The 24,700-nt window shown below is 39.1% G+C and overlaps 2 protein-coding genes across 2 annotated transcripts in view; one reads left to right on the forward strand and one right to left on the reverse strand.

The window, feature by feature from the left end:
* insra (insulin receptor a) overlaps positions 1 to 20,975 on the reverse strand; it is a 58,110-nt gene extending 37,135 nt beyond the window's left edge. Inside the window, exons 1-2 of the mRNA XM_008275796.1 lie at positions 19,840 to 20,975; positions 7,073 to 7,621 (exon numbers count right to left, since the gene is read on the reverse strand). Of these exons, the coding sequence (XP_008274018.1) occupies positions 7,073 to 7,621; positions 19,840 to 19,933 (643 nt within the window). The 5' untranslated portion in view covers positions 19,934 to 20,975. The remainder of the gene's footprint in view (positions 1 to 7,072; positions 7,622 to 19,839) is intronic.
* On the forward strand, positions 12,628 to 16,072 carry LOC103353042 (uncharacterized). Its single transcript, XM_008275795.1, has 6 exons — positions 12,628 to 13,214; positions 13,526 to 13,917; positions 14,111 to 14,285; positions 14,386 to 14,579; positions 14,851 to 14,937; positions 15,041 to 16,072. The coding sequence occupies exons 1-6, from the start codon at positions 12,818 to 12,820 to the stop codon at positions 15,545 to 15,547; spliced, it is 1,752 nt and encodes a 583-aa protein (XP_008274017.1). The 5' UTR covers positions 12,628 to 12,817; the 3' UTR covers positions 15,548 to 16,072.
* Positions 20,976 to 24,700: the final 3,725 nt, after the last annotated feature.

The following is a 24,700-nucleotide window of genomic DNA, read 5'->3' on the forward strand; positions in this document are numbered from 1 at the left end:
AGGTTAGCTTTAGGCTGGTAGAATATCACTCTGCATAATGAACCATGAAGAGCGTAGACTGTCGTAGCTGAAGGAAGAAGAAAAGGAAGCATTTTCTGACTTGTATGCATTTGTCTGATCTTGTCTGACTCCTTTTTTTCCCCCTCCTTTTCCTGCCTGATCAAAATCCAATGTTTTGCAATTGTCATTCAGTCAAATGGGCCACAATTTATAATACAGATCAAGTTTTACTAATAAGGTTATAAAGAGTCCCTATACAGAAGCTGGAGTTGGGCATCTTCTGCTTAGCATAACACAACTCGTGGGTAATACACTTAGCTGGTGTGTATTTTAGGCTTTGACAAGGCCAATTCAAATAAACAGCAGCTTCAGCTCAGCAGCTTTCCTTATTTGTTTTGCTTCAACACAGCTGTGAGAGTTAGTAATGTCAATACAGTTTCAAGTATTTCTAATTGTCAGCACTAAATGTGAAAGAAAGAAGAGGCCTCTACTTACGGCGAACACCAAACGTGAAAAACAAACAGCTCAAAAATGATTTGAATAGCGGTCCAGAAGCACAGCAGAAATGAATAAACAAAGGAAAGAAATTCAGACAATGATGCCAAGACTGTAGTGTTTCCTTTAACTGAAAAATTAGTTGATAAAATAAAACAACAACAACAACAAAAAAAAAAAACTCATTTCCCATACCTTGTAATAAACTCGATGGCCATATGTCCATGTACAGTATCTAGTATGTTTAGGTGCAGTTTGGTTTAATGCTATATGACATCACTGAATAGAGTAATAAAATCACAGCAATCCGTATTGAGGAGTTGTGATATATTCTGAAGAGTGTGTACCTGGGTAAAGTAAATTTATTTCAGCTGGAAGTTTAAAGTAATTTTCATTTAATAGAAGAGCTGCTCACACTCAACAAGGACATGACGTCTTTCACACATGGAAGTCTGGATTTTCTACCGCATTTGTTGTAGTTTGAACACAATTCAATTTGCTTGTTGCTGCTGTGAAGGGCAACAGTGTGCAGAATGCTATAGATTTAAGCTTTATGGTTTAATATTTTATAGCGCGTCTGGAGTGAAAGGCTCCATGAACGAGTTAGAAACAGAAACAATGATTCACGTGACGGAAGGAAAAAAAGGCTGGCTTGGCTTTCAAACACAGTTCATTTTCAGAGGCAACATTACAATCAATGAATCCATAACCCCCATCAGGATACTGACATTCTCTGCTCTTACACCTTATGTTGGTATGAGGTGGCCTATTCCTATAGTAGTACACGAGTCAATTCATTTCACATAAAAAGCTGTAGTTTCTTGTTACACCATGGGTCACTACCATCTCCAAATAAAAAAGTGTAGCAACAATATCCTCCCATTTCCCCACAGACAGCTTTACTAGCAGCTAAGTTTGTCCTCTTTCCTGCCTTGCTGACCTCCACAGGTCACGCATCAGTATTTTGGTCTCATAAAAGTGTCTGCCGCTACAGGGGCGGTACTCCAGGCCTTCGCGTCCATTCATAACCTCAGAGTGGAAGTAAGTTTACAAAGACAGGAAACAATTGGGAAGAACACTCCATGAACTTCTACAACCACCATTGTTTGGAGTGGAAAAGGATCGTGGCGCCAGCCCCGGCCATTGCGTGCGGGAGCTGCAGCAAAGGGGACAGAGAGGAGAGCTGAGGTCAGCGGTGAGACAGGACCCATCGCCTCACCCGCAGAGTGACCGGCGACCCCGCTTTTCCTTCCGATACAGCCTGGGTGAATGACTGATGTGTGCATATCCATGATTACACCACAATGTTATTCTCTTGTTTCCTAGCAGCAAGACTAAACAATAGCCATCCACTTGGTCTGCGCGCACACACAAACACAAACACACACACAGAGGTTATGTCCCTGTGTGATTTATAGTCTACGTCTATTTTACTGTTACACACACACACTGACCCTGACAAATCTCCAAGTCCATCTTGTGGTTGGTAGACAGATACACGTCACATGAGCCAGAGGTCATTTTGGACTCTCCACATCAAGAAAGGTCTGGCACCGGGTCCTCACCTGACCTAGCTTAGACTGATTTATAGCAATTATCCAATTGTGGGAGTGTGTATGAAACCAGCAGCGTTCACACTCAGGCCACAGACTAAAGAGGCACACATGCGGCAAATTGCCAAACCAATCAGAGGCTAAGGTGTCTGCTAACAGCTGCGATCCATCTTATGGGAGCTTATTAAATATGCAAGAGACTTTACAAACCCAAACATTGGTGAAAGCTGCTGTGGTGGCTGAGGAGGAGGCGGAGTGTCTCATATCCGCAGAGGGTAGATATTCACGATCACTTTTAATAATGTGTGTAGAATACAAGCCACCGGGGATATGTAAGCTCATTTACTGTGTATCGCTCTGGCCTTGGTGAAGGGCTTGCAACAGAGACCACTTCATTATGAAAAAAAAAGGAGGCTGGATTTGATCACAAAAAGAACATTAAACTTGCCTTTTTAGGGAAGCTGGCATAGGGCTGGGCGATGTAGCTGAAAACTGCATCACAATAAAATGTTTCACTTTAAGGTCAAAAAGCTACAAACCAACTAATTATTGTACTAAACAGTTTTAATTAATGTGAGTAAAGCAGTTTGGCTCCATTAGCTTCATCACAGGAAGTGTTCCTAAAATTAAAGCAAAGTGGAAAAGTACAGAAAAAGCGTCTGTATTAACAAATACAGTTGTACATATAAAGTTGTATCTATCTATTGTATCTATCTAAATACTGTCAATGTGTGTCCAGAAGTCGCTTAATAGAATTGCAGGAGTTGATGTTGAAAATGTAGTCATGGTGGGGCCAGACTTTGATGATGCTCCTGGTGTTTTGCAGCCACTTCAAAATTTTTCTGAAATTGTCAAATTGTCAAACTATAGATAAATTTGGTAGACATTGTTGTAGTATGTCTGTCAGTGCAGTTCAACAGTGGATAAAAATGAGATCCCAAAGAGGAAGGCCCTGATTTTTTTATTGATTTACAGCCAATATTTTCAGCTGCCAGTCCCTTTCAAGACTCAGGCTAATCTTCTCACAGCCAAACAGGCGGCGCCACTTAACGGCAATTACCAAAACATAATCAAATGCCTATTATCTCTAAATGAGGGTTGGCAGGAAATATACTTTCATTGAAAGAGAACAGATCAAACTGTATTATTTCCTTTGACACGAGCTCACAACTTCATCTCTGTTTCAAGAAATAAAGGCCTGCTTTGTTTTCCATCAAATTTATCATTTTTCTTTTTCTTTGGAGTGACACTAAAAGCCCTGATATTCTACAAAATGGACAGGGACACAGATGTTTGATGTGCTTGAGATCCCGTTTATACTACACTGGGCGTCACAGGCGGAACTACTGCATGCATTACCCTTGTGTAGACTACATACACATTTCCATATCCATTTAGATCCATTTAGTGAAAACTTTACAAATTCTAACAGAAAAGCCCAACAAATCCAAAGTTTCCTTTAGATTCTCTTTGAGCAAGCACTTTGTAACAGTGGGAAGAAATCAAAAACCTTGGTTGATGTGCAGAGTAGTACGTTGCTGTTTGTACGTATTGAGTTTGTTTTGGGTTTTTTGGAAAGTGACTAGTCAAAGAATTTATCTTTCATGTGTTTTTTATGATTTATGGCATTCTACCAGCGTCATACTGGCATTTTGTGCCATTCCAATAGAGGTGTAGGACTTTATATTGCAGTGAAAAATAAGCCCACAGTGAGGGGAAATGTGACAGGTGCAAAAAAAAAAAAAAAGGGCAGAGAAACTGCTTGACGTTCAGAGGGTTCAGTAGAAATCAAAAAAGCCAATGAAAACTATATGACTAATGACTCACTAATTAGTGACATGAAAAAACAACAGAAACACAGAAACAGTTCGGAAAGCGCTTTATATGAATGTCTGATGTGCAAGTTTGTCTGGCATTTATCTTTAATAAAAGTCCATAACATAATTTGGACTGAATTTAAACACTGCGAACATGAGAAAGATGAAGCCTGCTGCCTTGTGTTTGCCTTGATTAAAGCTGTTGACATGGAGTGTGTTTGTCTGTGCCTGTAGCTAAATCTAATCAAATTTGGTAATGACCGTCTCCTGCAACCTTGCTTTGCCACTTTGCTGACCAATTTGGAGTAAAAAGGAGGGGAAATTAGCAGCGGTCGCTCTTGGAGAAGCTCAAATTACCGCTGTTATAGAAGCAGGGAAGGGAAATGGGTTGTGACTCTAAACATGGGACCTAAGCCAAGCTTCGTGGTGGTGCAGCTTTGTTTTCTGTTGGTATACACACTACACAAAGGTTGTGTGACCCACAATCACCTCCGGCACTTAAAGCACTTAACCACTGCCTATCGTCTGCAACGCAAAGTTTTCTTTAAATGTAACATAACAAATTTTAGTTACCTTTGCTATTGAAAGAGGAATTAAAATGAATATGGCAATCAATTCTCTTATTTTACTTTAAACTACTTTAGCTTTCAGTTCAGTCACGTATATTAAATACATACATGCATATGTCACTTTGGAAGAATTACATAAGTTACACCATCAGCATATCTGAATCCAGAAGGGGATAGAAATAAAGAAAGCAGCAAGTTTGGAGAGATACGCTATAAAAAGCAGTAACATGGTATATCTGAAGAGGACACAGAATGCCTCGCACTCTGTCCTGCGGTTCCAGCTGGGGCTTAACAGCTCTTTTCATGCTTTAGTGAAAGTAGGCAAAAAACCGCAGGTCCCAGACCACAAGACCACAGGTCCTGCCCGTGCAGAATGCTGGCCCATGATTGGAGATCAGTGTTTGCCACTCCAGTCAGCATCTGGTCTTGATTCATCGTTACAAAATGGCACACAAACAGGAAATCATCTCTGCTGTGAGACTTTCTATACAACACTTCCACATTAACATTTACCACAACACCACAGTTTGACAATGGGTCTTCTGGGCTTATTCTGCTAATGTCTCCAAGGATTTCTGATGAGTAAGTGACCTCAAGCACAAAGTCGTTAATGGAAAACAACAAAGATACTCTTCAGTGGCAAAGACACTGCAGAGCATAATAATGGGCTTTGCTTGGCTCTACAGAAACTGCATGTGGCTCAAACAAACAATGATAAAGAGCTTGAAAAGGCAGATGTGCTGAGAAACTGGTTCAAAAGAGTTGTTAAAGTAATGTATGCAGTGTTGTGTAATGGAACAAGTCAAGGTGTTCAGACAGCACCCATGCGCAAAATTCTTCTCAGCACTTGAACTTGAACTCTTTGACAGTGTGAAATGGGTGGGCCTGATGTTTTACTGTAAAAGCTGCAACAGAGCAGGAACTGTGCTTCCAATGGGAGACTATGAGAAATGTGCCATGATGTCTTATATCTTCTTTACTTTTTCTACACAATGTAAGCAACAACAACACTACAGTCTGTAGAGAGTAAACATTCACAGACTAACTGGTGAGGTGTTGCATCACATTAGAGAGCTGGATTGACTCAGAATTTGGCCTACTTAACTAAACCTAGCACATGACACAGCTCTGACATTTCAACATCAAAAAGGGACACGACAACTGTTTGTCAAGCTATTTAACATGCATATTGACAGGAACGGGAAAGTATTTTTATTTCAAACAGTGTCCCTCATTGGTTTTGATTCAAATGGGGCTGAATTCTGTGAATGTTAGACTGGTTAGACCTGTGAGTAAAGCAGAGGGGACTGGAAATAATGATGTGTTAACGGAAACTTGCTGGGAAGAACTACAGAAGGAGCTGCCACTAATTCCTGGCAAAAATGTATGTGACAATAATGTAATAGTAGGCAATTTTAAAGAGTCAACGCATTAATGTTAGAAAGACTCTGAATGTAATGACGTGTAGTTGACAAAAATGGGACAGAATTGAACAAACTCCATCTCCTGATAAAGAATGATGTACAAAAAGGTCTGAAAAAAGCCAATGATGGATCTCTTAAGGATGACAGATTATGACATTATTAATAAAAAAAAAAAAAACTCCCCCGAAGGGGAAAGGTTCAAAAAATCCAAGGTCAAAAATAAGGAAGAAAAAAAAAACAAGATCAACCTCCGAACAAACCAAAAAACAATAAAACCCTCAAAGGCAGAAATAGCTTATTTTTTCTGACCAGTAATTCAAATATTTCCCATAAACAGATAAAAGCAAAATGACTAAATCAGTAAATTTTCAACTGAAACATGATCAAAACCATTAATTATTTTGTTACTCTGTGGTATTTTTCTTATCCAGAGGACATTTCAATATTTCAGTCCCACTCTGCATAACGATTTTTTAATTTATTGAAAATACAACACCTCTCTTAACCCTCTAAACTCCAAAATTTTGGTTTGACAGACATGTCATCTACAGAAATAAATAAATAAAAATGCAAATATTATGGCATTTTTGTTGAAGCAACAAACTGTACAAAAAAAAGAAAAAAATTACACATCCAATTTAGAATTTTCCAATGGTACTGAAATCAAACAACATGACACGCCGTTCAAATCTCAGCTTAAATTTGTGATGTTTCTTTAAAATCATTTCATTTCGCATGTCTCAAAAATAAAATAAAATAACATAAACTAAACCAACTGCTTTAACTAAAATTCTGTGCTCCTCATTGCAACCGAGAAACCATTAGTGAATCTGCTGTTATCAACAATCACGTAACCAAATATCTTGGTAGTAAAAATGTGTAGTATGCCGAGTTGAAAAAATGCTGTACATGTTGATTCCAGATTTTTCTTTTTAATTTGTAAAATTAAAAATTGAAGAAATTAAACTTTCATTTAACTGTATCATACGTCACATGTTTTAGTTCTTTCTACTTTCAGCGTTGCTCAGTAACTAGTTTTGTAATTGCCTGCACTTATGAAATGTTTGTGTTTCCCCTGATACCAATTCGGGTTCATGCTTGATGGCCCTGGATAAGGTTTTGGTGAATTTACAGATTGACTGACTCCAGTTTTACCATAAATAATAGGAGGGCTCAACTATATCAGCATAGAATTGTAACAAAAGGCTGCTTACTTCTTTGACAGCGGTTCTGTGTCCAGCATCGCTCGCTGAAGTGTCCGTTGATCGTGGTCGTCTGGCAGGTGGTCTTACCGACAGCTACCCCTGGGCACACGTCGCCACACTCTCGGTCATTCTTGTTGGCCATGATGTAGTTGTCTTCCACTGAGTCTAGGATCTTGGACCAGTCCAGAGTGGAGAGATAGCAGAGATCTGGATTCTTCTCAATTCTCACAGCTCCTCTGGTGATATTCATTAAGCTATAGAGGCCGATTTCTCGCAGCTGGAGCATCTCGAACACCACTAGAGCATAGTTAAAGAACAAGTTGTTGCCTCTGATGACTGTTAGGTTAGGAAAGAGATCGCTGAGGCTCTCCAGGCCGTAAACTCTGAAGAGCAACAGGTAGTCGGTGACCACGGTCAGCTTGGGGAAACTGAGGCCTCGGAAATCCTCTGGCTTGGTCCTGAACATGAGTAAGATCTTCAGGTGGCCTTCGATCACAGTACAATTCTCGAGCGTCTGGAGGTTGGTCACATTGTTGCGGATGTCCTTGCTGGGACAAACTGAAAAGACAAGCAAGGACAGACACAGAGAGGTCCATTAGAAACTAGACACCTTCTGAGTATCACTCACAAAATAACTAGTAGTAAAATATTAAATCATTGACAATATTGCATGGAAGGAAAGCTGACATGTACAGAATATTCTTATGGGCAAGAAATTATTGTGGAACTTAGGGGTGAACAAAAAAAAATCCTGAAAACAATTTATCTTATGCAGTTGTTGGGTCTTTACAGCTGCTGAACGTGACTGATGGATTAGACAAGACATGAGGAAGTCAAACGTGGTTTTAAGGATGGAAAAAAAATAGATCTCTTTATAATTAGAAGGGATATTTTACTGAAAAATATGTGGTTATGTCTCTGGCTTTGATGAAGACCAGACTGTCTTCAGTGACATTTTGTTTAGCAACCACATATCTGGCTGTGAGCCACAGTCAAATATGGACTGCTGTCATCAACGGGAGGCTGTGCTCATCCTTGGTTATGCTGAGTTCATTTGTGGAGTTGCTTCTGTAACTCAAGAGGATAAAAAACATTGGCTAATGCAATAAAAACTGTCTGTGAGAGGGGAATGAAGCACTAATGGTCATGTATTGCATCAGTAGTAGATTTGTGGCTTCGTCGGTCCTCACCCAGACACATGATCCTGTTCGATGAGAAATTCCTTAACTGTGCTACTGCCCAGACGGGTTACATTTTGTTCGTCTCTGTCATTTCAAATTCTAATGTATTACAATGACACAATACAAGAGATGAATGTAAGCCTGCAGCTAACTATTATTAATTAGCCAATGATTTCTCAAAAAAAAAAAAAATCAATCACATTTTCTCTAGTATTAGAAAGGTGGTTTCACATTAGTGGCTTTGTTTAACAGACAACAATAATATGAAATTAAAGTGACAAAAAACTGAGAAAAGCAACATATCCTTACATCTGGGAAGCTTGACCCAGTAAAGGCTTTGGCTCCTTTGCTTGAACACATCACAATCAATCATGTAATCAATAATCATAATATGTGATAAATGGGTCTCTTTCAATCAGTTAATTGATCAATTAACTAATGGTTTCAGCTCTAGAGAAATGTCCAGTGTCCTACATCTGTAAATTATCCAGTGCCGTCTTGAGAACTTCTACAACATATATCCAACACTATTACACTCAGGGGGGTTCTAAGTGAAGAAAGATGACAATACTACAAATGTCTTCAATCTTTCTTCTGGAAATCAGCCAACTCTTAAGCATACTGTGTGTTCTGTGTGACATAACACAAGTATGGATAGTAATAAAAATGTTTTCCTTTGCAGGGGCAAAGTGGGACATTCCAGTCTCAATTTTACAGTTCACAAGTCACGGGCACAGCTGGAAGTGTGCGGCCTGGTGAAAGGACTGTATTTGTTTACCATGCCGACCCTCCACTGAGCTGGGCGCATCAGGTCACCTGGTCAGTCATGTGGAGAAGAAGTATAACAGCTAGGCGTGCACCTCTTCGTGGCAGCAGCTCATTTTACACCTTCTGTTGCATAACAGTACAAGACAACTGGCACAAACACAGTGTCCAATCACTGAGTGTCTAAATAACAAGTGTTTCACTCCATGACCTTAACCAGAGAGCTCATCCTGCAGCAATTACGCAGAGCTGAGTATACAACTTTGAGGTGAATTTAAGATGCATGGTGAATGTTCTAATGTGGGTTTCAACTGCAGCCTATTAAAAAGCAGTACAGGTTCGGAAAATAAAAAATAAAAAATTCTCTTTCTAACCTACACATAGATCCACAGCTCTCCTTGTGATCCTTATGACTGCTGAGGTAAGCATGTATGGCGCCCCACAATCCTTGAATTTCAGTACATCCTACTCCAAAATAAACATTTCCAATCAAATTGACAGTAACTGCCAAAGGAGTCTGCAGCACATGCAGCCTACTGTATATCTATCAAGAAAAACTTTTACATCCAAAAAGAGCATCTTTCTGCCCCACACAAGGCCCCACACACACACAGTCACATCTACTTATTATACGAACAAATGTGGCTCAGAAGCACAATGTGTAGGGACAGTGGTTTTGTAGTCGAAGTAAAGTCAAACAGCAGAGTACTAAGTGACCCTGTGCGGAAGGCGAATCATCACAGGGCGGCGAGTCCAGGCTCCTATCAGTGTACACTTTCAGCCAGGCCAGTATTTTTAGCACCGCATTCCCAATAGAGAATCTAATACACTCCAGTTGCACCGATAGTGGCTCACGGTGGAAAGTGGAACATAGCAGGCCTGGTGTGTAAGTGAGGAATTTTAGAGCGGCAGAACAGAAAGAACTGTTCGAGCTGTCTTCTCCATGTGTGAACACTTAGTTCAAAACTCTGGTAGAAGGAGGAACTTTAAAAAACACACACACACACACGCTGTATCTGTTGATTTAAAGTAGACCGATGAAAATCAGTTCATGACGAAATGACAGGAATCAACCAAAACAAACCAGGTGCATCCCTAAATTTAAATGCTCCCTATCTTTTTAAGAAACAGAAAAAAAGACACATTGCAAAGGTTACTATGGTGACAACAACAGCTTCATCCCTCCATACATCTCCTGCTCTGAGCCAGACAAGACTGAAAACACAGCCACTGTGCTTCGAATCGTCAATGAGAGTCATTAGAGGGGCAGACTTCTATTGACCACGGCAATTCAAAGTCTCTCACTGCCTGCACCTCTGACAGAGATGAACTTTAAAGGTTAATTAACATGGAGCAGCATGATGGTTTCTCATTTCAGCAACACCGTGAGCAAGAAAACAAGTGTTAATAAAAATAAGTACAACAACCAGACCAGCTGAAAATCAGAGCATAAAGGTTATGCCTTGTGTTACCTGACATCATGAGTAACAAATCCCATGAAAGGACAGAAGAGAAAAATAACTAACTAATGTAATTTAAAAGAGCGACAAATTAAAAAAAAAAACAACAACAACACTAATTAACTCTATTCGTCAGCAAATAAATTGCAGGTGTTTGTCTCCTCAGGTGGTTCAGTATCTTCAGGAGATTTGGTGCATTTAAAGATCACCCCTCAGTTATTAAAATCCAATGTCACCAGTCACTACAAAACAATGGACATCAGTGAAATCAGCAACAACTTTGATAACAAGTAGGGGTCCTCGGACCCTAATAACAGTAATTTTAGTCATTTGTGAAGCAAAAGTTGTCAATAAATTAAATAAATCTTTTACCTTAAATTAGAGATTTTTCTGCTTTTCATTGTCATAATTCATTGTAAACTGCTATCTTTGGGTTTGTGAATTTCAATCATGAAGGAAAACTCAAGCAGTCGCTCTGTGTTTTTTGCTCCCTTTACATTTTTACTCACTGTGAGCTCATTTTTTACAGCAACATAAAGTCCTGGACCTCTATGGAAACAGCACAACCATATTTATGAGTAGAGAGAATTAAATGTCTTTTGTCCATCCATCCATTATCTGTATACCGCTTAATCCTATCCCAGCCTACCTAGGGCGAAGGCAGGGGACACCTTGGACAGATCGCCAGTCTATCACAGGGCTACACTTAGAGACAGACAACCAAGCACACTCACATTCACACCTACAGACAATTTACAATCACCAATTAACCTCAACATGTTTTTGGACTATGTGGGAGGAAGCCAGAGAAGCCGGAGAAGCCGGAGAACCCATGCTACACAGGGAGAACATGCAAACTCCACGCAGAAAGATCCCGGTGGCCCCATCGGGGCGTGAACCGGTGACCTTCTTGCTGCGAGGCAACAGTGCTAACCAACTGTGCCACCTTGCAACCCTATGTCTTTTGTGCAAAATAAAATACTTCTGATACCATAAATTATTTTTAAAAAATGAAAAAAACAAAAAGAAAAGAAAAAACAAAAGTTTAATTCCTCTGATCATGGTCAATTGTTAACACAGGTAGAATAAAGTGATTATGATGAAATATAATGATTTTTATGATGATTATGATGAATATTTATGATTTTTAAGAGTCATGTGGTCAAATTTTCCAATGAAGCGGCACAGATGGGTAGTTCAAGGACCATCAGAAGGTTGAAAAGCAACAATTCTTTCCGTTGTTACAGTTTCTAGTTCTGATAAATGGGGTAAACCCACAAGCAGGTTTGGTGTTACAATGGGTTAATTTGCAGAATTTGTTTTAATTTTATTTGTCTTTTTTTTTTTTTTTTTTAATTGCTCACTCATTTGATCAATAAAACGTACAAAAATCAATCACAATATCCTAGAACCCAAGCTTTAATGGCCATCAGTGACCATCACTCTAAAACTCCAAAATATTTGGTTTAGTTTAATTTTAAGACAAGGAAAAACAATGGTTTATCCAACATAGGAAGCTTACACCATCAAGTATTTGGCATTTTTGCTTCAACATTTTTCCCCAATGATTAATGATTACCAGAACAGCACCAGATTTATTTTCTGTTTACCAACTCATTGCTCTAAAAACTCCACTACACTATACTGCAATCTGCCAGTCATAAGGAAAAACAATAGAGCTTGATCACATTTTAGGGGGAAAAAAACACTCCGAAACATCTGACAACTGACCTTTGTGACTATACATAATGCAACTTCTATGTCACAATTCTGCACAATAACACAGACATGCAACACAAAAAGCCACAAAATATTATACCAAGAGTAAATGCAATGTCAGTTATGGCATGTCATTGTCCTCAGATACGATTATGAATGCTTGATGTAAATCATGTCTAGGTCACAAGGTGCACCTAAATTTAAAACAACATGCAGTGATCTATACGTTGCTCAGGTGCTAATGCAAAACACAAATACTGTACATATCTCTGCCAAAGGCTCTGCACAGTCTGTGCTTGACAATCTGTCCAATTTTGAGCTCAGTGGTACAATGTACAAACCCACAATCCTTTCACTACAGCTACAAGCATCAACAGGCACCGACAGCTTCTGATCTTGAGAAGGAAGTGGATGAGGAGGGGAGGAGAGGGAGGGGGGGCTACAGGTTGTTATACTGATGGTGTGTATTATCGCTGGGCCTCAGAGAGTACTGAGGCCTCAATAAGCATGCAGGAACAAAAAACACACAGTGATTGCAACACTTCCCTTTTCAAGGTTTTGCTGTTCTGTTGTTTTCCCAACGTAGGCTGAAACTAACCCAAGAGCCACAGAATGCCGAGGTCACTGAGATGGACGTTCACTGTAGCCAAACTGACATTATGTCAAGGCCCAGATTGGAATCAGGCCCGATGGGAGTTCTGATCTGGGCCAGCCCAATTCCAAATTGGGCTGGCCCAGATCAGAATTCTATTCTAGACCGGCCTGAAATAGAATCTTCATTTTTTTTCCTACGGACGACACGATCAGTTCACTTACTGTCGACCATGGAGCAACACACCAGATTTGAGCAGCTGTTAGACAACCACATTGCCTCACTCTGTCCCAAGAAGAAAGGCAAGTTCTTAGTCTGCAATGATCAGTACAAGCAAATCATAGCAGCTTTAGCACTGACCAAAGGAGAACCGTGTCCAGACGGTGCAAAGTTCAAGTATTGGTGCCTCAACAATTTTCAGACTCTATGTATTGGTAAGTACCTTTCACTACTTCAATATCATTATTTACATAATAGAATTTCCTTGCAACAAAGTAACATAAGAATGATGTTTATTATTGTTAAATATTATTTGGATTGCTAATAGACATGAAAAATGTATTTGTCATGCACAAAATGGATAGAAAATCTGTGCAACAGATAGTCTTACTAAAGATGAATACGTTTGAGATTTAATTTTAGCTTTTGTGTATTGTCATTGACAATATGAGAATGTCAGCAATGATAAGTATAACTGTTTTGTAGAAGTGTAAGCATCCAGATATATACATATATTTGTTTACAGGCAGCAAGACAGTACTCTACTGTAAGAAAACAGTCAATCCAGTCATCACCAGGGAGGACCTCTTCTCCACTATTCAACAGTGCCATGAGAGAACAGGGCATTCTGGGCGCCACAAGACCTGGGATGAGGTGAAGAACAACTATGCCTTCATACCAAGAGTTGCTGTAGAGCTTTACCTTCAAACCTGCCTCACTTGCAGCACACGTCAGAGTCTGAAACAGCCCACATCAGCAAAACCAACCATCTCACTCGGGTTCCTGACCAGAGTACAAGTCAACCTCATAGATATGACAAGCAAGCCAGATGACGATTACAAATGGATTCTACATGCCAGAGACCATTTCTCCAAGTATTCCTGGGCATTTCCACTGACATCAAAGAGGGCTAGTGAGGTATGTACATTTACAATTCACAGAAGAAACGGTTTAATCAAGGCTTTTATACTTAAGGTCACACCTGCCAAGTCACACCCTACATTTGCAGATTATCACACAAATTAGACCCCACCCTCACCTGACATCGGAGTATTTATACAAAAAACTTCCCTAATTTATACAATATTCTTGTTTGTTTGTAATGTTTCAGGTTGCACAGAAACTGGTCATGCTCTTCTCCATGTTCGGTCCTCCCAGGATACTTCAATCTGACAATGGAGGGGAATTTGTAGCATCAGTAATCACTGAGATTACCAACCTGTGGCCAGGCCTGTTGATAGTCCACGGAAGACCAAGGCATCCCCAGAGCCAAGGCTGTGTAGAACGTACTATGATTTGATTTCCAAATAATCAATTTCTTTATGTCTTTTTGGATTTCATTGTGACTAAGATTAAACTAATCCGTATGATGTTTTCTGATTGCAGGAAATGGAGACTTACAGCTGAAACTGGGGAAATGGTTGGAAGAGCGTGGTGGAACCTGGTCAACAGCACTGCAGTTTGTCACACATGCCATCAACACATCTGCAGCATCTGCCACCAGTAAAACACCCTATGAGGTTGTTTTCAGACAGAAACCTCACCAGGACTTATTTCTGCTGCAACAATTGGCAAAACAGGTAATTCTCTGAAAACCGTAACCTTTAAATTTGAACAATTACATGAAAATTACAGAAATGTGAAATGTAACTCTTGCTGAATGATAAACGTGTTCAGACTGATTAACACTAATGGTATGTTCGTTTTATGTTTGATTTAACTCTTGCTGAATGATTAATGTGTCTTGATGAATTTATTTATCATAATATTACGCTTGCAAATGGGTAATTAAACTCTTGCTCAACGACAAACATGCCCTGATTTATTTATAATAATTTTACGTTTGTACAGGGACCACTAAGTGAAGAGACCATTGATCCCTCACTGTTTGAAGCAGAGACTGAGATACAGGAGGAAGGACCTTCTGACCATGATGATGTAAGTAGTCCTAATTACCACTGACATTGACAACAAATTGCAGAAGTGTGTTTTTATTTTTGTAAATATATTAAACTTTATTATCTCATTTTATGTTGTAAAGAATGAACCAGAGACATCTGCAGCAACACTTCTACTCCAGCTTTCCACAGATTCAACCTCTGGACATGACTGTGTGTCGACTACTAGTCGGGTGACCGAATTCCAGCTTGACGAGCTTCCCTCAGTGTCTGGTCCATCCCCCACTTCAGCTGAGCCACCAACGAATACACCAACATCAGTGAAACGCAGCCATGAGTACTACCTACTACACCAGGGCAACATTGTAGCTGAGGGCGTCAAGATTACTAACCGCAGTACTCTCCATGGATCAACATTCAACAGGATTACCCACACCATTGTTCAAGTCACCAGTGTTTTCGACGAGTCCTTCATTCCAACAGAACACAACCCCCAAGAAGAACCACTGCAAGAAGACCAGTATGTTCTTTGGCGTCTTGACAGCCTGGTTGACACAGAAACCAACACTGATTCTTCCCATTCCAAAGTTAGACGAGAAGCAACAGTTTCATACCTACAAACAGGCAGGTTAAGACTTATGAAACAATAAGAAATCAGTAAATTTAAAATTAGTGCTTATTACTTTGAAGGCTGTACTAACTTTGGCTCTCAGCACTGTATTCTAATTCTGTTACTATTGATGCCGAATGTAACAACCTTCTTTAATTTACCATTTCTGAAGTGGAAAAATAATGACATTTATTGGAAAACACTGTCTTGTTTATATGTAACATCATGCTTTAACACTACTGTGGAAGGGTGTCATCTTTTAAACTGCACACAGTTAGATATCACAGTGCTTAGAGAACGACATTACTATGACTCTGCTAGATACAACCTTCTCGGAAAATTGTTCAAGAGTCAAGGCCATCCTCAACTATATAGGTATATAGCTATAAATGTCTTGTAAACAGGCGGAAGGGTAGTGCCTGTGACCAAACTTGTCAGCTGTTTGATACAGGTGACGTGAAAATAACAGGACGTTAACAATAAAGTACAAAAGAACAAAAAACAAAGTCATTCAGGTCCCTCTTGAATTAGAGTGAAACTGAGTAAAAGAGAAAGCACATAAAAGCCTGTAAGACCACAAAGTTCTCTCTCTGGACTGTGTGATGTGTGTACCGTGGCTCTGGACCAAAGATCATTTGGTGATTCAGTTGCCCACCAGCGGCACTCACTTCACATTATCCTCCACGACAATTAATATTATGCAAAAATACAAATTACACCCTATCATCTACATGTTGAATCTAACACATCTGTTGCTTTAAAAAACCCCTGTGAGACTATACAGTACTTTGACACTGAAATGTCAGGAGTCAACGTGTAATGTCATGTTTACTACTGGCCTTCATCGTCAGGATTCATAATTTAAGTTCATGTGAGCACTGAAAACAAAACTGGCACGGAGGTAATAATTAACTCTAAAGTGTGAGAGCACAATAACAAGCACCTTCCCTTTAAACAATGGCACAGTGTCAAGGGTAAAAAATCCAACACAAGGTGTCAGACGCATATGTGGCCAAAATGAAAGCGTGCAGGTGTGCTAGTCTTCAAGCAGTACATAATTTTCGCACACAAACTTGTCAACCAGGAGAAGACAACCATTGTTGAAGGTGACAGGTGCAAAAATCATTCTATTGTGTACATGTCAAATGCACTCATGACTTTGCCACTTGAGACTGCAGTAGCAGTTTGTGTGTAGCAGGAGACAATTTCATCACTTTACAATTGCACTCCATGTCAGGAGGCGTAAATCAGAGGCGCCAGGTCGCTAGATTACTGCCCGATTACACGACTGTTTTTTAACAGATTGGTGCTCAACAACAGGAAGCCAACGACTTCGGTGCAAACCACTGCTGTTTGACGCTCTTAATGTGATGTGTTGTAAATGCACAAAAACACAATCCGACCACCTGTGACCCAATAACCCAATGTCAGGCAAACAAAACTGGAAGCTGCTTCTGCTTTTTTATGCATTGCCATTGCATTCACGGTAACGTTCAAGCAAAAACTACAAACGTCTCTGTTAGCTCAGAATATTAACAACAGAATACATAGGACAACATTCAACATAATATTACAGTTTTTCCTGGCTCTGAATGGGCCTTTGGAGCATGACTATCCACGACAGAAAGCATTAGCAGTCCTTGCATAGTGAGTCAATGTCACCTTATTTGACAGAAATCTTTCCTGTTTTTTCAAACCATTTGATGAGCAAAAATGTCCGTTATACTTGAGTACATGAAACACCAGGTAACAAAAAAGTAATACTCCAAACTCCAACAACAACATTAACATAATAAAATAGACAGACACCATAAACCAATACAGAGAGTGTCAAAAACTCAAAAGAAAACGCACATTTAAGTATATAAATAGCAGTGTTTAAATTTTGTTTCAGGTCATGACACAGACGTGCTATTTTCCATTACCACCTTTGCGAGAAGCAGATTTAAAAACATCTTTTTTCTCTTTTTTTTACTGTGTAGCAGAGGGAATACTTATTCATTCACACAGTTTAGGATTTTTGGGACACGTTTGTTGAACAAACTACTGAGTTTCATGAGGTATTCATTTTCTAGAAAAACAGATGCTTAGTTATGTTACTCAAATGCAGTTTTGTTACATGCGGTCAAGTTGAAAATGTGAAACAGGCAATAACGACACATTTGTACATACATGGATAAAATGGCCTTAAAATGTTCAATAGCCAGTTGAGGCTAAGTAAATTAAATCAATTCACACTGCCACTAAATATAAGCTTCCATTATTAAGTGAAATTTTCCATCAAGCTGAGCTGGACTGCAACCAACAAGTAGCTCAGAAGATTTTCTGACTTCAACACCAGTCAGTCCAGCTTATGAAACCGGGCAGTGTGAGGCCCAGGTTCCACTCTTCCCTTCTGTGGTTCATTCTCAAGTCTGAGAGGAGCGAGAGGGGGGCCGCGATGCAATTACACAACTTGCTTTTGATTTATGTCTTAAAAATTCTCGTTTAAACTGGTTCGATGACATCGCTCCATTCGCCCCAACTAAAAAATCTGATGAAAGGTGAGAGAGAACCTGTACTTTTCTTTTCCCTCAGCGTGCCTCTTACGTCAAACCAACGCAACATGTTGTAGCTGCATGAGTTCAAAAACTACACACTGACTGGGCATATGTGCAGTGTACAAACATCTTATAAAGCACATGGTAGGAGCTTTTGGTAATCTGTTTTGGAAATAAGTGCAATGCTATTTACTGCGTTTATGTGATTGTGTCAAAGAATTGCAGGATTAATAAAAGTAAAGTGTTTTTTTTTTATAGTATTTACAAGAGAACATCTGAAAGCATTTGTAATATTTGCCCGGAAACTAATATAATATGAATGGACATGCAATGTGTTTTGTCAAATTGTTTAGAGTGAAGATATTCTTTTATGTACATGTTAATCACAAAACACACTGGTAATTAATTTTGCCAAATGGATCTATAAAGGCAGCATTAAAGTCTTATTTTGATTCTGAATTGGTTTTGTTTTGACTTAGTTGTCTGGCAGCTATTTTTAATCCATACTTTAAAAATGAAAAACTCAAAATAAAGTAATGACAGATGGACTGAACACAAGCCAATGTTCTCGGCTGATCATCACTTCACTAGCTATGCTCCCCTGACAGCAGAGATCCCACATGAAGGGCTGCTTGCAGACAAATAAGTTCAGAGATTCTTCATCTTCACCTATAAATCACCACATTACATTGCTCACTTTTCCTAGTATTCGGGGATCTGTGTAATGTCACATTTATTGCGCTGGTGTCTGTTTTAGTCATCTAGAAATGCACTCTTCCTGCGCAGTACAACAGTAAGCAGCCCCACAGGTTTACTACACATTTCCTCATAAGTATAACCAATATTTGCATAAAGTGAAAATTCCAACGGTGTAAAACAGTGACTGTGTGCAGTCATTGTGGTGTTTGAGAAATGTGAAAATGTCTTTGGGCGATTGCAAATGCGTTCATTCATTCTTATCACCCGGGCTGCTGAATATAAAGGGATTGTCAGGAGCTGTAAAGAGGGCTTATTGTTACATTCCTCAACCAACCACAGCAACAAGTCCGGCCTTTACATCTACAATAACAACAAATTAATTCTACTAAATTCTCTGACTACTTTTTTAAATTGGGACTAAACATTTTGTTTACAGTTCCTGCAGGCTCACATAGCCGATAAGTGTTAACCTTTGTCCCTTCAATGAAGTGACTGTCTACAACAGCACTGCCTTTGCCTGCATGCCTTTATCAATCCACCATCACTAACAAAACAAAAAAAAAATCTGTATGCCAACATTGCAGCAGGTATATGTACTAATCAGCTGTATGCAGATAGAAATTCTCAGTAAGTCTATTTAATTTAAATGCAAAAACAAAAAAAAGTATATCGTTTTTAATATGAATTTAGTTCACTATAATAATTATCGTTACAATTACTTGGATGCTAAATATCAATACCTTTGGATGTTTGTTGTAAAAATCTAATAATCAATTTCCCATTATCTTGGTACAACTGAAGAATGATTTTTAGATTGAAGTGTTAATCCTCTCACCTGCAACAGATAGAAAATTGCGCAGTACTTTGCTTTTTCTGGAAAATTGCGCACGACTTGGCTTTAAGCAGATTAAAGTGTGGCTCTGTGTTTAAAATGTATGACAGTCGGGTTCTTACTATGTTGCACAACTCATGTTTTCTTTCAGTGTAAACACAAGCCGCTGTGCAGCGCAGCCAGTCCCTCATTCGGACAATGTTACACAATTACAATAATTAGTAGTAACTGGATTAAAATGTGATAATTGGTGTTACTTACTCTCGCCCGTCGCTCGATGACAGCTCATCACCAACCAGACAGCGGTCAACACAAAACCCAAACACAAAGTCCGGAGCCACATCACTGACACCATCCAGCACTGCTCCGGATCAAACACTGAATAATTCCTGGCGAAGAGCACAGTTCGAACTGGAAAAGAAATACCTTCAGGAAACAGGTTTTGTTTTGCGGTGTGGGCCAACAGGTAAACAAAAATAAATAAAAGACATCCCGGAAGATGGGCGGAGGAACAAGTCCAACGTGTTCAATCAAACACAAGCTAAGGCTGCTGCTAAAGTTAGCCGCCTCATGGAAACCACCATTAACGAACAGCAGCTCTGGGCATTCTTGCTGCGACTTTGGGTTAGCTAAGCTGCCCCAGTTGAGTTTGTTCGTACTGGTAAAACAAAAAAAAAAAAAAAAAAAGAAAAGAAAAATAAAAAAGAGCGAAAAACTGACTTGTTGGCCGAATATAAGCTAGCGCTAGTGCTAGCAAACAACAGTTATGCAGCCAGCTAACTAGCTAGCTGCACAGCCTGGCTCCTCCACTCTGGTCCAGGCCAAAAGTGAAGTTTGCGCTGCTTTCCAGCAACTCTCTCAATTAATTCAAACTTCAAGAAATGGCACAAACAGCCACGTAGCTGCAATGCATTTTCTCGTTAGAAAGAGAAACGAGCCACGCATGAACAGCGAGCTTCAGAGGGTTTGAAGCTGCTGACTCGATGCTTGTGGCATGCGTGGCGTAACGTTAGCGCGTCTTTCGTAAAAATCCTCTCAAGTCCCACAGCGAGCACAAAAACAGCACCGTTGGCTTGTTTAACTTAATTTTTTCTCCCCCCTGGCTAGCTCCACAACTCTTCCACAGAGGTTTCAGTGAGACCTCCACTCTTTAAAGGGCTGATAGACAGACTTCGTCGCGGCTCAGCAGCACTCCACTCTCCTGTTTTTGTTTAGGAATTAAAAAATAAAAAAGTCCATGCTCCAGTTTGTGTTCATGCACTGCACAGCTGTCTGGTACGACAGCCGAGGGTTTTCTCCGAATAAGAGAAAAGCAGGTGAGCTGGAGTTTGGAGTTGGTATTTCCTTTTTTCTTCCACGGACAGAGGTAGATTGTACAGTCTCCCAGGTCCTGTAGGATCCCCTTCTTCCCAGCCTCTCTGCCAGTAAACAAACCCTGCCAGTGAGCCAGATGGGCTTGAGGGGAAATACGGACTGGAGCTTATTGGATTACACAACAAACTGATCCCACTGTCAGGTGGTAACGCGTTAAAAAGTAACACAGTTACTCCTACCAGTAATTTGCAGCGGACAGAGCTTGATTTATCGGTCAGAGAAGGCTGCTGTGGATGTATTGAAGGTAAATTAAAATCACCAGCAGGCCCGCCGAGCTGCACATCCATCACTAGAACCAAGTCAGTCCGTTATTTGACTCAATTAATTAGCACTGTTCGTTCATCTTTTATTAATTCAAGCAAAATGCAGGAGTGGAGATTTGCTGATTTACTTTGTCTTGTATTAAACTAAATATCTTTGGGATGAAAAACAAACATCAAAAGACCAACAAGGCACAAAAATCAATAATAATAATAATAATCCAAGTTGTTTCCCCCAAAAATACTATTTGATTGATATTTAACAAGTTAAATCAGCTCCTTATCTTTCAAATAAAATATTTTTTTTTCTCCCTCAAAACTTCCAACAAAATAAGTTTCTCAATTATCTCTTAACTCTACAAGGTGAGAAGCTTCTCCACAGCATGAGCTGCATACTGCTGTCCTCAGTTCTCATGATGCTCCTTGAGCTATATTTTAATGTTCTTAATTTTGTATGAATACAAGTTTTGTGGTTTTACTGAATTCAAATAACAAATGACAAGAAATTAAACATTTTCCATTATTTTCTGACAGCTCAAAAAAACTCCTGAATGCTCTTTTGTGCATCATAATTGTGAATTTAATCTTTATAATTGTATAACTCAGATTCACTGAATTGCCAATATTCAGCAGACCGTATAAGAAGAGCTTTTGCTTAGTTTTGCAAAACCTAAAACAGCTATAAACTACAACGCATCGGCCACAAGTATGAAATGTTTAGAAATGTATAATTTAGTACAAACTGATTAAACGAAGATGTGATGCAGTGTTTCAGTGCAACGGCATGTAGAGAAATGTCCATTTGAAGTGATGAGGTGGTTTGTCTCTGTTGTTCTCCCAGTGCTTGTACAAGTCATGGAAATCAGTCCAAACTTTATTAAGTAGATGACAGAATAGTTATAGAATTAATTTGTTTTGCACTTACCACAAGATGCACAGTTTTAAAATCACTGACAGGTCTAATTAAATATCAAAAAGAAAAACTATGATGTGATGGAAACCCACAGTGTTCTTACTAGATACAATAAACGTGAGAACTGAGCCTGTGATTTATGATTTTGGACTTGCAATCACAATATTTTGTTTAAAGATAAAAATTGACAGGAGCAGTTTGCCTCTTTGAATTATACGTTTTTAAGTGATGTGAAAAGAACGTTTGATGCAGTTGTAAAATTCCAAAATACAAGCTTTTATATCAGATTTTTTATTCACATGTTGTATCTTCCATGTTCACACATAGACTTTGTTCTTCTGGTAAAAAAAAAAAAAAAATGCAGCAAATCTCTTACTCGAAGGGTTGTGTTCTTTTTACATTTATTCAGTTGTCTGTTACCTTCCTTCTAATTTAATTCCAGATCACATGCTGAGGAAATGACTTAATCTAAAAATCCAACGTCAGATTTTTATCCCGACTGTGTCTGTTTGGTTTTTCTGTTCATGGAACAGAAGAAGATTTTCTGTTATTTTAGGGAACTGAGGGAGAAAAAAAAAAGATGAGGAAGGAAAATCTGTGTGCAGCCCAACCATTGTTTAACTTGATTCTCCTTTTGATCCTGTGATGTTCTCACACTCAGACAGACACATGGAAAAACACCAAGATTACGTATTTAACACCATTAGAGGCTGAAAATATCTGAGATCGTTTTTTTTTTCCCGGACATGTTTGTGTGCACGGCATTCATGCCACAATGCCATCTCCATCACCACTGCTAATTCACTACCTGTTTACATCCTCAATCAAAGCAGCAGCATGTTTTGGTGCAAGATAATCATGTCCTGTTGTTTATTGAACTAAAATAGTATTTACTGGAATCTTTACAGGATTTCTGTGAAAGCTATGTCTCTGACAGAAACGCCTTATTATCAGTTAATTCTGAAATATGACATAATGCAGGCAGCTGGTGTGAGTGATAGCTATCGGCTGATGCGAGCACTGATTCATTGAGAAACGAGAGGAAAACTCAGAGAGACGGTCACACGTGGACGCGAATGAAAGGATGGAAGTCAAACTGAAGCAGCAGGGTCAAGAGGTGAAACTCTCTGTTGCCTTTCAACAAGGCCCCAGAGAGAGAGAAAGCTCACCGGCAGCACAAAAGTATTAGCTACTGAGCCGATTGGACGGTTTTGCAATGTAGGAACATGTTGCATTATAAATAAAGCAGAGGCAAATTGCACTGCTGTGAATTCTATATCTTAAGAATAATCCCATATTAAGTGTGCGGTCTGTAGGAGTGAGATGACTTAATCAGATTAAAATCTACAGTGAGTGGCTGAATGAAGCCGTGCCCCATTTCCATTCACAGGCTACTGTCTGGTTTTTGTTTTTTTCTGATTCTTGCAACAAATATTACTGGGAGAAAAATTTGGTTTTTGACATATTTTTATTTTTCTCTTCTGTGCTTCCTATGGATATCCTGCAGAAGAAGACATTTCCTACAATATCAGCCATGTTTTCATTTGTGTTTTGTGTATGGATTTAGTAGCATGGAAATCAATAGACATGCAATCATTCCACATTCATAACATTGCTTTAAGTTACCTTTCAAAATACTGATACGGTAAATAGAATGAAAAGAAACTGAAATCATTTTAAAAAAAGGAGATAATAACCACAAAATTAAACACAAACATGTACTAGTTTTGGTTTATGTCCAGCAGTTATACAAGATATGCATCCAATTTTAACTCAGTGCTGAAACAGTCACAGAAGAGTTGAAGCTCGCTAACCATCCTTTAGCTATTTCTGAATACTTTTCTTTTTGAACTGCTGATGTACAAAATTCAAAACACTTCCTTTATTTTTTTTAAACCAATGTATGGAGTCAGTTTTTTTTCTGGTTTAAACCAGTGTGACTGCAGCAAATTATGTACCTACTTTCCTGTTCTGACCAGATTAGGGTCAGCATGGCTCTGAACTATTTATGTGTTATTGAGGCTGAAATGAACAAAAAAACAAATGAGTCATAAATACATGATCTGAATGCTGACAGCCTGTTGCTGAGCACTAAAAAGGTTAGCTGTGGCTACTCGGACAGCCTCCTAATCCTGACCTCAGGGGTCATGTAGGACTACTCAGAGTGGAGCGGCATACCATGAATAGCATGGCTGCAGTTCCTCGGTGTCAACGTGATGTTTTTAACACAGAAAATCAATGGACATGCATGTGTCAGGACGTCTGTGTGAATCAACCAGGACAAGCTGCAGAACAGTGCCGTTAAATGGACTAATGTTCAGACTTAACTTCAGCAATGTCAGAATATATAAGAATAGATAGCTGATATAGGAATTAATGCTAACACCTAAAGGACCATAACAATGCATGTTTTTGCCAGATAAATACAAGTCACATGTACTTGGTGAAAGAAATTCCTATGTTTGTTTGACTGTAGCAAAACAGTATAAAAGTATTGCATTTAAACTCTACTTAAGTATAAAAAAAACAACAATAAAAACAAAAATATATCTCAATATCATAAAAAATACACAGA

The sequence above is a fragment of the Stegastes partitus genome, unplaced genomic scaffold (genome assembly GCF_000690725.1).
Source record: "Stegastes partitus isolate 25-593 unplaced genomic scaffold, Stegastes_partitus-1.0.2 Scaffold59, whole genome shotgun sequence".
In the NCBI taxonomy this organism is placed as follows: domain Eukaryota; kingdom Metazoa; phylum Chordata; class Actinopteri; family Pomacentridae; genus Stegastes; species Stegastes partitus.

Coding starts and splice junctions, on each gene's coding strand:
- LOC103353042 (XM_008275795.1), top strand. CDS start 12,818: ATGGACGTTCACTGTAGCCAAACTGACATTATGTCAAGGCCCAGATTG. Junction 14,286..14,385: donor GAGCCAAGGCTGTGTAGAAC/GTACTATGATTT, acceptor TTCTGATTGCAG/GAAATGGAGACTTACAGCTG. Junction 14,580..14,850: donor TGCAACAATTGGCAAAACAG/GTAATTCTCTGA, acceptor ACGTTTGTACAG/GGACCACTAAGTGAAGAGAC.